At 33.3% G+C, this 13,734-nt stretch overlaps 1 protein-coding gene across 1 annotated transcript in view; it reads right to left on the bottom strand.

Moving 5' to 3' along the window:
- EPS8 (epidermal growth factor receptor pathway substrate 8) overlaps nt 1–13,734 on the bottom strand; it is a 64,088-nt gene that overhangs the window by 10,677 nt on the left and 39,677 nt on the right. The window contains exons 15-17 of the mRNA XM_023538247.1: nt 9,837–9,945; nt 8,846–8,989; nt 3–174 (exon numbers count right to left, since the gene is read on the bottom strand). Coding sequence (XP_023394015.1) covers nt 3–174; nt 8,846–8,989; nt 9,837–9,945 — 425 coding nt within the window. The remainder of the gene's footprint in view (nt 1–2; nt 175–8,845; nt 8,990–9,836; nt 9,946–13,734) is intronic.

Genomic DNA, 13,734 nt, shown 5'->3' with positions numbered 1-13,734 from the left:
ACCACTGTCGCTGGAGCTGCTATTCTGACGGGTGACATTTGCTGGGACCTTTGACACAGGAACAGGTGCTGGAATAGAAGGTGGAAGGGGGACAGGAACAGGAGCTGGTGTTGGAGGAGGTGACGGAGCAGAGGGAGGGTCAGTTGATCTTGGACCATACTCCATCCTTTGTTTCTACAAAAAAGACGAACAATTAATTTGAAATTGTAAAAATATAAACCTGGCCTAGGAAAACAAATTATACTTGGACAGGACATTTTGGGCATAATATTTATTTGTTAACTTACTTCAAATTCATAGCAAATTTAAGTATACGTGTGTTCATATACACGCACATATATACACATCTCCAATCCTACCTGGTATAATAATCACTCAAAATCATCTTTTAAATACTCTACATATTTGTTCAAAATCCAAATGTAAATTAAGGAGTCAAAAGGATGCACTAATAGAAAATAGTATCATTAATAATAGTAACAAATGTAAAAAAAAAATTAAATTTAAACTTGGAATCATACACAACCAGAGTAGGTCAAAAGATTTTTGGTTATTTTATAATTTCCTTTAATAAAAACTTCTAATTGCACTGGAAGCCTAAATATGAATAACATAAAGCATTACTTACTCCTTATTTTAAATGTGTGCTATATTAAAAAAAGTTTAATTCTGTTTCCAAGTAATTTGTTAAGAAGACGGGCAATATTTCAGTAGATAAAAAGACCAGGTTTTAAAGTAAACAAGTAATTTTAAAATGCTGTTAATTTATTCCAGTCATAACTCTTTGTACCATCATCTTAATACTAATTTATTAAAATTAGAAATTTTCCTTGTTAAAATGGGAATGTTGTGGGATGGATGGCGGTGAGGGTAACGGTAGGGTTTAATTCAATGATTATGACTGCAACTCAAAAATGTACATTAGAAAAAAGGCCATGTAGGATTTATATTAACAAACATGGATGTAACAATACGCAATAACTTTCGATAACATTTTAATCATGATTGTTAAGGTAATTAGAAAACAGTCCAGGTATATTCAATATTAAACTACATACAACAGTTAAAACTTTAATAATTTTAGTTAGTAGATAACTGCATTATAACAAGTTCCAAATTCTCAAAAGGCTTTTTTTTTTTTTTTTTTTTTTTTTGTAGAATCAAAGACAGAGCAATGGACTCATAATTTAGGTAAAGTTTAGATACTACACTTGTACTGTTTTGATTATTCTAAAATCCAGGATTAGCAGATAAAATGTAAAAAGCAGGCCTTTTGGTAATCTGGTCCTTTGGTTAGAACAGTATTTACTGTCAATTTTTAAATTGGCCCAAATATAAGGTCATACTGATTTTAAAAGAGGCCTCCCCAATTTCCACAGAGATCAAAAACATGAAAATACACACCACACATACATACCACTTTTTAATTAAATCATTACTCGAAAAACAACACACCGACCATCATCATAGTCACCTACACAGCAAATGAGTAACACCTGTGGAAACCAGCATGGGAGGGCACCCTGGTTCTTTTCTGCTGTCTCTTTAAAAGCTACCACTCACCAGCCAGCGGGTGGAGAAGGGGGAAGGGCATAAACCAAGGATGAAAGCGGAACTGACAGAAGTGTTTATAATGGTGCTAGATAGTGGAAGAAGGGGCATGGTAGGAGGAAGGAAAGAGGCAGGCAGGAGGGGAAGGAACAGGGAGTTGAGATTCATGGAGCAAGCCATGGAGCTAGATGGGAGAGAAACAGAAATTGTTGACCCTTTCAGCATTCAAGACCTAGGAATAGTTCTAATATATTAAATAAAAGTTTATTTATTTAATTATTAATATTTTTGTTTTTGTTGTTGTTGTTATTATTATTATTATTTATCACAAAACAATGTTCCTATATTTGGGCCAATAAAATATTTAAAGAAATCAAAATACAGCAAACATCACCAAAATGTAATACTTAGCACACACCAAAGTCACGTGATTAAAATATATGCAATGTTCCCTTGACAGAAATGGCCTTTAGACAACTGCTTGAAGGGCTAGTAAATTCTCACTTTGGGATTTCAAAAGTGTAAGAGTTTATACTGCTGTTTTTAAAGCTTAAACAAACAAACAAAATGCTATCAGTGATTCATATCTTCTGCTTTCATAAAAACAAAAACAGCTAGGGTTTTGCTATCCATTAAATAATACTGTGAAAAACTGAATACACTGTGTATTACTGTCATAATCAAGCCTGAAGACAGGCTCACCAGATCTTCTGTGTCTCATTTCATTCTTCAGTCATTGCTATTTAATGCAGCCTTATCAGTATAACCTAACAATAGGCTTAAATATTTTATACATGTATATTTGATTAAAGTAGAGAAACCATATGAAAATTTTTCATGAATTATGCCATAAATTTTATTTACTTGCATATTTTCTCTTATCTTAATCCTCTCTTCCTGCCTCATGCTTCCAACCCCTGGAATGTAAAGGGGGAAAAGTGCCTTCCTTAAATTATTACACCCTGTTCTGAAATGGCAACCAAGTCAGCTTTCATTTGGAAACTGATTTGTCATTCTTGGTGTGGAGGAAACAGAATCAGTATTGACTCCTGAACTCACTTTCCTATCTCCCTCCCTATCTTCCCCACTCCATGTTACCTACTACTCAATGTATGGCTCTTCTCTTTAGCACTTCTGTCCCTTGGTGATTTTTGGTTGAAGTAAGAACCGATGACTCCAATGTACTCTCAACTTATGGAAAGTTTTGGAGAGCAGAACTGTAACCTGAAATTTCTTCTGAACCAAGGGTGCTGAAGCTTCAAAGTCAAAAAAGAAATCTTGACCAATTTTTCCCAGTTTTCCTAGGACTTTTTCAGTATTAGCTCTGAAAGGCCCACATCCCTACAAACACCTCAGTTGTAAGCAAACTGAAATGACTGGTCACTTTGGTGTGAACCTATTTTAATACCATAACTGGCCCTACCTAACTCTTGCCTTTTATCTCCAACAAATATATTTAAAGTTCTGCTTAAAACAAAATCTGTCTTTTTCTCTTTTCTTTCTCTGAAAGAGGTCGGAATTACTAGAACCCATGGAAAATTGATAATTAAGTTGGAATGAGTCACTTTTTTTTAGCCACTAAAGCTGAGTAGAAATTCTCCAGGATTAAAGAAAGTTATTTAGAGATAAGCTCCTGATTCACACAAGACACTGTTTCACAGGGGAAATTATGCAAGTAAGCCCAACAAAACCATTAAAATTGAACTGTTCTTAAAATTTTAACCTATACACTTTTCTTCTAAATTTGATCTCTTTGGGGCTCTGGAGAAAACTAGGCACAGCTGGAACATTTGGAGGGTGTTAAGTCCAGAGATTGAATCTAAAAAATTATATTAAAAAGAAGTGTCATGAGGAACAAATGTGGGTTACCTCTGACAGCTCGCCAAGTAATTGCTATTAGGGAAATGGAGCAAATCACATCAAATGAGAAAATTAACACAGGAGATGAAACTAAAATAATATCAATTATAATTCACATCAAATATCAGAAAATGTGAGCAAATTAATTTTTGACAGTAAAATTACCTGCCCACAAATCAAACAGTGAAGGAGCTTGTAAATATATAATTATTTTCCATCACTCTTATCTAGCCATGGAAAACTAATTATATAGACTCACATGATTATAAACAGTATAGGCATTTCAATAAGTATTTGTATATTAGAGTACTGTGTTTTTAAAATATTAAGATATAGGTTCATCTTATTCTTATAGCTTATAAAGAATATACTTATAGTACATTAAATGTAAGACTAATTTTTTAAGGTTGAGTTTACAAAAAGAAATATATATCGTAGTGTGTTTTTTTGAGGTTTAGTTTTGAATTTGTAAGCAGTCTAAACAGGAAATTTTATAATTTTGCACACATATGCATGTAGGGCAATAATTTATAAACATATACGTGTGTGTATCTATCTACCTACCTATCTATTTATTTATCTATCTATATAGAGGAAGAGAATTTGAGAAAATGTCAATACGTGAGGCAGAATAAAGAGTAACCATCCTTGTCTAAAGGCCGTACCTCTAACTAATAGATGAATAGAGTGTTTTGAACTTAAGCTTTTTAAAAATGAATATTATCAGAAAGTTTGTCTGCTGGAATATGAAAATGGTCACACTCTGTTCAGCAGTATCTGAATATCTGAACTGAGTTTGAAAAAGAGCATTAATAACATGGGCTGAAATTAGTAAAGCTAGTGGTTTAGTAGTTACCTGGAGAAAATATTTCAACTTTTAATTTAGGGCTATTTATACATGTATATAGAAAATAACAAAATTTTATATTTAGATTGGATTGTAGAGATCATGAAACTTGATCCCATCCATTTCAAAGCTGAGCAAATTGGAGCGCAGAAAAGTAAAATGCTGTCTTTAAGGTCACATAGATAGTTAGTGGCAGAACCAGAACTAGAATTCTTGTCTATCAAAATCTAGATTAGGGCTTTTTCCATGGTATCATGATATCTCTTGCTAAGAAACGGAGAAGACAAGAAAATTTCTATTGAATTCACAGGACCATAATAACCAGACATTCATAATTATTTGTATCTTGGTAGAGTCAGAATACTTATAATAATGATAGACTTAATAACCCATATAAATGCAAGATTTCTTTACTCAAACGTCTGAGAATATTGGAGATAATAGAGGGGGAGGTTTGGTGTCTGCTCTTCACAAACAGCGTGACACTCTATATAGGCAAAAGGGTAATTCTAGCAGATGAACAGGTCTGGGAATCAAATCAAAAGAAATATGGGAAACTTCATGTGGCAAGTAGATTCCAGGTGAGGAGAAAGCACCCTGGATGTCCATCTGTTTCCCAGATAAACTACTACTAGGCTCAAGAAGGCTCTACAACAAAATTTTCATCAAAAGATATGTTATTTATCTTCATTTCTCCATACTCTCTCATAAGCGTTTACTTCCTTTTCCCCGTGGTTTCATTCAGTCTTTTTTTGTGTTCCATATCTTTCATAAATTCTTTATCATCTCTCTCCCTTTTATTTTTAAAACTTTGCTAGAGCCATGTGAGAAACGCATTAGGTGGGAATAGCTGTCTTCACAGAGCTGTTAAAAATCACTCCAAAGGTGAGGATATTAAATAGCCTGGACTCTCAGGGACATCAGGTGGCAATTCAACACCTATTCACTACTGGTGCCAGGTCCTAGCATCCCTGCCATCAGATGACAATTTCTAACCAAAAGTGTGAACAATAGGCAAGGGCTGCTCTTGTGCTTTTCTCTCAGGAGATGACGTTATTTATATATTTCCTCTTTAGAGGAAACGTAAGGGAAAGAAAATAAGAGTAACAAATGTGTACATTTTTAAAAATTGAGTGACTTACAGGTACTACGTGTGAATAGTTTACATCAAATACCCTTATTCCCACTATCTGCAAAATGTCTACACTCTATAGTGAATTATATAATTTGGATTATTATACTAAATTATAAAAAAAAAATAATTGAGATCCAAGGAATAGATGCACTAGGGAAAAATCCAATTCCAAGGATGGTGACTGATGAGGTCAACTTTTAACACAGTACAATGTGTGGTAAAGCTATTCTAAGAAAATGTCCCTTTAAGCACTCACACAGTGTATAACTATATGCCTATACAAAATGAGATGCTGATCTCTTCTAAGCACTATTCCCCATACTAGCTGAGTACATCAGAGCATGAGCTGTGGGCAAGTTACTTCCCTGTACCTTAGTTTCCTTAGATATACAATATGCCTACTTCATAAGGTTGTGGTGGGAATTAAATGAATTAGTATTTGCGAAGTGCTTAAACCATGCCTGACATACACCATGAGCACTGATCACTGGGATTATTAATGGAGTATAATATCATTGCTATCTGTGAATGTGAAGAAAGTTTAAGCAATGGAATATTAGATATCTTCGTGCAATACAGTACAGGGATATAAAATGTTTTTTATAAGATGTTTCTTTAAATTTCTTCATAATTTTGATATCATTGAAAGGAAGAGAAATGGACAAAGTGTGTTGGCCATTTCTGAGGAGAGTGACAGTAACTATTCCTAATATACAAGTACAAAGAGAGAAGAATTCTTGCAAGCCGTGGCAGGTGGCTTAGAAATTAGATTCTGGACGGCAGACTTTCACGGAGGGTCTGCTCAGAGCCAGGCTTTGTCTTCCTATTTATCAACTACGACATGCTTGCACTCAGTAAATATTTGTCGAGTGAATGAATGAGATGAATATGACACAGAATTGCCTTTGATATATTTGTAATCCAGTGGAGTTCTATAAGGTTAGGATGTTAGGATCACTGGAATCTACATAAATATGTGGTATCTTTATTGTCATTCTGAAATAAGCTGCAGGATTTTTTGTTATATATTTTAGATAAGGATATCTGGTAACACTGTTGTAGAGATATAAAATGACTGACATGTATTTCTGAGGAATTTTTTTCTTTTCCATCTTAATCTAGTGTGTGTGTGTGTGTGTGTGTGTGTGTGTGTGTGTAATGAGGACTTTCAGGATAGAAACCCTTTTAACAAGCCTGCTTATTAAAATTTTACAAAATTTTGGTGGGTATAAAAAGGTTGATTGTTTTTAATACCTGTTAAAGGCAGGGCCCTCAACCTAAACACACACACACACACTTCTATACACATTTTCATATACATCACTGCATTTGGAATTGCATCCAAAAATTTTCAGTAGACAGTCATATAGTGTTAGAAGTTTAAAAGGAAATAGCCCAAATGGGCAATCCCCACAAGTTTCTATTTACATACAAGAACAAATCAAACTCCTGAAACAACCAAAAAGTTTTTTTAAGTGTGAGTACTTAAAAAAATTCTTGGTTGTGCCAAAGTTGACAAAACTATAAGATGAAGCTCTGTTCAAGAAAGGAGGGATAGGTTTTATATTCTCGAAAAGTACTCTCTCTACCTATGATATATATTTATAGTTTGGGTTCAATTTTAGACAGAAGCAACCTTTAAACAGAAAAGTCAACTGTGGCTCAAGTCAGGAATCAGAACTGAAGAAAAAGACAAGACTGAACAGTAAACAGGAAAAAGTAAGAGAGGTTAAACTCCTTAAGAAATCGCAGGTGGGGGGAAATACTTAGAATTTACATTGTTTGCAAGTTTTAGGTATCTTATGGGAGTTTCCATGCACATAAATAAAAACAAAATTGGATAATTGCATAATTGTTTTTAACATCTAAAATATAAACTCTTGGCTTCTGTTCACAAAACTATATCCTTTGTGAATAGTGTCTCTTACAGTTTATCATGAGTTAAATATTAAAAACAGTCCATAGAGCTCAAAGGGGATAGATACACTCCATCACTGTTTTCGGCATATGTTTCAAGCACACACTCTTTAACACTGTATAAGGCATTCAGTCAAAACCTCTATAGGAAAGAACATAAAGAATTTGCATTTATAAACCAAACAAAAGCCTATATTAATTATGTCAGGTAACCACATCTCGAAATCTGAAAAGTCAGGATGTAGAAAAGAAAAAGGTATTATAACAAAGTTAGGAAATTCACTTCAAAAATTCATGGGAAATGGAGTAGACCATACCTTGAATAACTCAAACTCCTTCTTTGGCATCAACAGCTAATGACAAACGATGAACATAAAATAAATATATAATATATATATGTACATCAGGCCAGCCAAAACAGCACAGCAAACAGAATTTCCATTGCCATCACTTTAAATTATGAAGATACATAAATTGTAAATTATTAATTCTTTATTTTAAATGTTTGCTTTATTATTGGATTCTAATAAGGTTAGGTGCAGGACCTGTACTAGGCTTGAATGCCACGAGGAGCCAGAAATATTTAAATGAATGGACATGGCAGTACATGACCAAGATTCTAGGTATGGACAGTCTATATTTTACTAAGCCTAGGCATGAAAATTAACGCTTCCACTGCATAGTCTATGTAGCTTCTACTCAAATTCATGACATTATTATGTGATTAGATGTGATCTTTTGCTCGAGATTCTGATAAAAAAGGAGAAAAAAAGGCATCATAGATTCAGAGGCTATACATGAGATAGTTCATCCATTCTGTCTCTGCTGGCAGACTGACTCTAGAGATCCTGTCACAGACCCCAAATCTCAACACTTTATAGCAAGTGAATTCAGATGCTAGGGTGAATGAGATAACCAGGATCACTTAAATCCTGGAATGGTGGCATAGAACTCAAGAATTTTTCAGTGATCAAGAAGAGAGAACCTTACCCATGTAACCTATATCATAAATACATTTCAATCTTAAAATCAAGAGAGGAAAAATATTATAGCCCAAATGAATAAATACGCATGTGTTGATGTAAGGTGAGATAAGTACAAGTTTGAAGTTGGTCAGTGGCAGAACATTTAAGAGAATGAGGGCAAAGCCCAGTGAAGAAGAACCACTGGATATTCCAGCCACTGTCTGTGCTATTGTCTAACAAGAAGCCAGTGACTAGGCGGGCTATGGTTAAGAGTGAAGAGGCAGAAATACTATTTCTCCATATGTCAGAAATTTTATAGGGTGTAAAAAATAGCGTTCAGAGAAAGTCATTTAATTATAAACATTTTGAACAATTTCCCAAAGAAGTAAACCATAAAATATATGTATAATTTCTCCTATGTCTCTCACCGTTGCCTCTGAGCTATCCTAAAAAATATGTACAAATTGTACAACCAAAATGATTAATACACAAAAGGTATTTAAATCCTATTTAAGAGCGATAAATTTGGAAACTTGTAAAAGTTAAATTTTGCTCAAAATTCATAATTACCTGTATGGTATGTGTGTACGGTGGGTCAGCACGCCCTACTCCAGATTCTGTAGGTCTCACGATATCCAAAATGTTATTTGGCACAAATCCAGAGTTTCCACTTGCATTTCGAACTTTCCACCATTGCTTCCTATCATCGAGGATCTGTCATTATGCAAGAAGATAAAGGCATCATTTCTGTACCAAAATCAATCTATAAAGGAATCCAATTTTTATTCCTAGGCCAAGAAACTGTTTTTCACTTCTATTAAGTTGACTTTGCATCAGCATATTGTGGGATTAATGGTTCCTAAGAACTACATTAAATATTACAATTACTAGTGTAGAACAGGTTTGGGACTACTGCTGTGAATCTATCCAAGGCTGATATTACCTCTCAAGAATGTTTATTTGCACTATTATAGATAACTAAAACGACTCACTTGGAAAGGTCTATGTATTGTCTCCATCTTTGGAATAGAAAAGTATGAAAACTTTTTTCTCTACAAAAACTACTGTGGTTATCTCACATTATATATTAAAGAGAATGAACGCTCAGTTATAAACTAAGAAAAGAGATCTGAAAGTCATGGTAGATTATTCCTACAACCATTAATTCATTCATTGTGCCAGGGTACTAGAACAGGAAGAAGGAAATGTTTTCTCTTATTAAAATATTATAGTGCATCTACATCTGAGTTGATAACTAGCCTTGATTCCAAAATGAACAAAGCCCGGAAAGAGGACAAGGAGAAAGTAAGCCTAGAAATCTAGCCCCCTCCAAAAAAATAAAAGCCAAACACACTAACAAAAAAACCGGATAAAATAGCTTCCCCTCTTAAATAGATATAGCTATATGTATATAATAAGCTCTATCTTTGGTAAAATAAAATACTATTGAAGAATAATTTCTTGACCTCAACATGTCTTTGAGGAAGGTTTTGATATACATGAAAAGAGAAAATATAATAAATCTATTTTATTAAGAGATATAAAGGTAAAATTCTATTACCTCTAAAATATCATCCTTTAGAACTGAGAGCTCACTGCCGTTCCTTGCCACAAAGTCATACTTGGATTTGGCATATTTCTTCGGTTGTGTTATGAGTGGATCATAATTTCTATTAAAAAAAAAAAGATTATTCTGCAAGCTCTTCTTAAAGGCTGAAAACAGATGTCAAACATTAAACCAAGCCAATTCCTAACAGAAAACATTCTGACAATAATCTATAAACTTATTTCAATAGTAAGAACATGTCTAAGAGTTCTATATTTAAATAACGTTCTTAAAAAAACATTTTTATAATTAAATTACCATTAAAATATTTAAAACATAATTACAACTACTTTCATATATAATACAATAAAACCTGATATACATGAACAATGAATTAATATTATTTTCTTCGTTTCAATAACCACTCGAAAAGTTAGAAAAACAGTAATTTCAGATTCTATTTTTTTTCTCCTCCCTCATGCTCTTCTCCTCTATGATTTAAAAAATAATCACTACTAATAATGGAGAGTACTATAATAAAGGGTAGAATAAGGAGAGTACTATAATAAAGGGTAGAATAAATCCTGCCACTGTATATCTGAATGAGTGGGTTAAAAAGAAAACTTTGCTGCATTTCCCTTGGAAGTCTTTGCTATCCTGTGTGTCTCAGAAGTGACTGTCCAGTATGCACTGATAAAGTACTTTAGAATTCACAAATCTTTAGTTTCTTGCTTTCTATAGATTAAACCTGGATATCCCACTGACCATAAGTATCAATCTGAAAATCATACTTTGTAATTTTTGAGAGGTACCAAAGTTCCCAAAAAGACCCAGAATATATAAAAATGAATGTATGGTCTGTTTCTGATTTGGAATAATAGATATGCACTTGCTGTAGTGTAGATACAGAGAACAACGATCTGAGACTTCTCTAAAACACTAATTGCTTTTAAATAGCAGTAAATTAAAATCCCTCTAAAGTAAGGGCTCTAACATCAACTGGTGATCTCCCTAATGACATGGTAATTTCACTGAAGAATGAATATACTTCATATGGTATTTATTACATTCCTGGCATGTAACAGAGTTTAAGAATAATAATTATTATTATAAAAACAAATTCCAAACCTCTGTGTATTTCATATCAGACCAGAATGTTCAGATAGTTTTTGAAATTGTGATGATAAATTTTCATACCAACAAAGAACATCAATGATCCAGGTATCTACCAACTATCCAAATTCTATTGTAATAACCCAGATGAAAGATGAGATCCATAGAGAGATATACAATCTACTCATCACTCAATTTATTTTCAAAAATTGTTCTCTGGCTAAATTTTGACAACCTGTCTATGTACCTGAATATCCCTTCACAGAAATTCCTTCATTAAATTCCATTTAAATTTCCTATATATCAAAAGTTATAAAATAAACCTTATGAAATTCACCACAGCAGTCTCTGAATGAGGAAAAAATATATAATATCTTTAAAAATAATGTCCATTATATCACCTCTCACATCGTATATAAAGTTCCATGAGACAAATATTTTTGAGGAACAGCCAGGAACCTCAAAGACAAATTTGAAATTCAATCACAGATTCAAAAAATTTTAATTCTTATCCTCACTCTTGATTTAATTTTATACTTTACTTCATTATTTTTTAATATTAATTAAAATTAACATTAAGTACATATATTTAAGTGAGTTGCCTGAATCCATTTTAAAAGTAGATAAGATACAGAGATAAAACTAAATCAATCAGTGAAAGGTAAGCTCCCTTGATATTCTATAGAGATCAAGATAAACTTTTAAGACTTTGTGGTAAGCTGCCCAAAATAAATGACAGAGATGTTTTCATTACATTGCAGATTTGCGAGTGAAGGACAGAGAGATAGTGACTCTGAAATGTTGAATACACTATCACATACTTAGTTATTCAATAAATCAATCAAATAAATCTACAAACACTTACTGAGTAGTCACAATGTGCTAGATGTGGCCTTAAAATGAAATATGATAAAAGGTTTCTAGTATCAGTAGGTATTATAACTCTGAACACACATGAGAAATGTACTCAAGTAGTTTTCTAGCTACTTAGCTGTGAAAAGCTATCCCAATTCACTGGAGTTATGTAACGAAACAAAAAAGTAAGAATCACTAATCTGAAACAATTTCTCGAATATTGACCCATAAGGCAGAAAAAAAAAAGAAAAAGAAAATATTAGGATGAGTAATGAGTCAGTCAAGAATTCCATGAAGTAATTTTTAAACTTCAAAATTAATTTTCACTATACCTATTGAAATTTGAATCTATAAACTAAAACGTATTTCATATGTTGGCATTTTCAAAATGTATTATTCATTGCTGGCTTTTCTTTGTACTCCATTTTACATGTTAGTGCCTTTAGAACACCTGTATAATTTCCACAGCATTTTACTTTGGTATTCTTCTACTGTTGTTTCCAACAGAAGACAAAAATTTTAAATCTCACATTCCATAAATTCTATTAAGAAAAGAGCGCGCGCGCACACACACACACACACACACACACACACACACACACACACACACACACACAAAAGGGCATGCAACACTCATGGTAAGAGAGGCTTTGAGGCAGCAAAGTACTAGAACAAGGCCTCTACACCACACTTCATCTGAATGATCACTCTCCCATATCCTTGTTACCAATATTTCACCTCCTTTTCTTTTTCTTATGTATACGGGTTGGTCTTTATGTCAACCTCACTTGTAGTAGCTGGAAAACAGGATTGAAAAACTGAACCTCTTCCAATTACTTTATTTCTTCCCCATCTCGATTCCCCATCTGTGCCTATATTAAGTTTTTTGAGATGAAATATGGGAAAATAAATGTAAAATTGGAAAGTGAGAATAAAATGCAGTAAGACAAAATGGCAAAAATGGCAAATAAGGAATTGACTTTAAATATTTAGTTTGTCTTTAAATATTTCTATCTAAAGGAAGGTTGTTTATTTTTGTCGGGGGAGAGAAAGATGGAAATTATTTCCTTTAAAAGTTACAGATCTGGAAAGATCCTTAGAGAACATCTGATATAAACTAGTGGACAGTTTGAAAACAATTCTTTCTTCTTAATCACAGATTTTGTAAGAAGTGTCTTTTTTAAAGCAAAAGTCATCCCAAGGCAGCTGCACTAAGTTAGAATTATAGCCTGCAGGTCCTCCAGTTAGACATAGACTGAAGGCTTTGTTCAGCCAGTTCTATAAAGAAACAACAGAAACTTTATCAAACAATTGACAGATGGAAAGTTTAAAGCAGTGAACAATGCATACACTGGCACCTCTATTTGCACTAAATCAGATCCACAACTTTCCAAATAATGCTCATGAAATGTTACCTATCTACATGGCGATTAGGAGCTGGCTTAAAAGCAACAGCGGCTTCCCCTTGGTCCAGATGGGTCCCTCTTGTGTAAATGTTATTGAATGCATACCCATCAGGTGGAGGTGGAGCATATTCTAATCCACTGGATTGCTGAAAGACAGAGGAAAAGAGATTAAAGAATCACCGATACTAATTAAATGGCACTGATGTCAGTCAATAAAAACTCTCCACTATATTGTGATCAGTATCATTTTCAAGTGATTGACCATTAAGTTAAAAAAACTATGAAAAGAGGTTGATATATTTTTGTCAAAGATCTACTTAGAATAAGAAAAGTAATTAGTGCAAAGGCAAAATCTTAACTCTGGAAATACCCAGGTATAAAAACAATACAGGCATAACTTGGAGATATTGTGGGTTTGTTTCCATACAACCATGATAAAGTGAGTATTGCAATAGAGTAAGCAGTGATATTTTTGCTGGTGAAGGGTCTGGCCTTCAATTCGTAAAAAATGCAACATCTGTGAAGTACAATAAAGCAAA

The sequence above is a fragment of the Pteropus vampyrus genome, unplaced genomic scaffold, assembly GCF_000151845.1.
Source record: "Pteropus vampyrus isolate Shadow unplaced genomic scaffold, Pvam_2.0 Scaffold216, whole genome shotgun sequence".
NCBI classification, from domain to species: Eukaryota; Metazoa; Chordata; class Mammalia; order Chiroptera; family Pteropodidae; genus Pteropus; species Pteropus vampyrus.
Note: the sequence above shows the minus strand (reverse complement) of the source record. Positions and strands in the feature narration are given on the sequence as shown.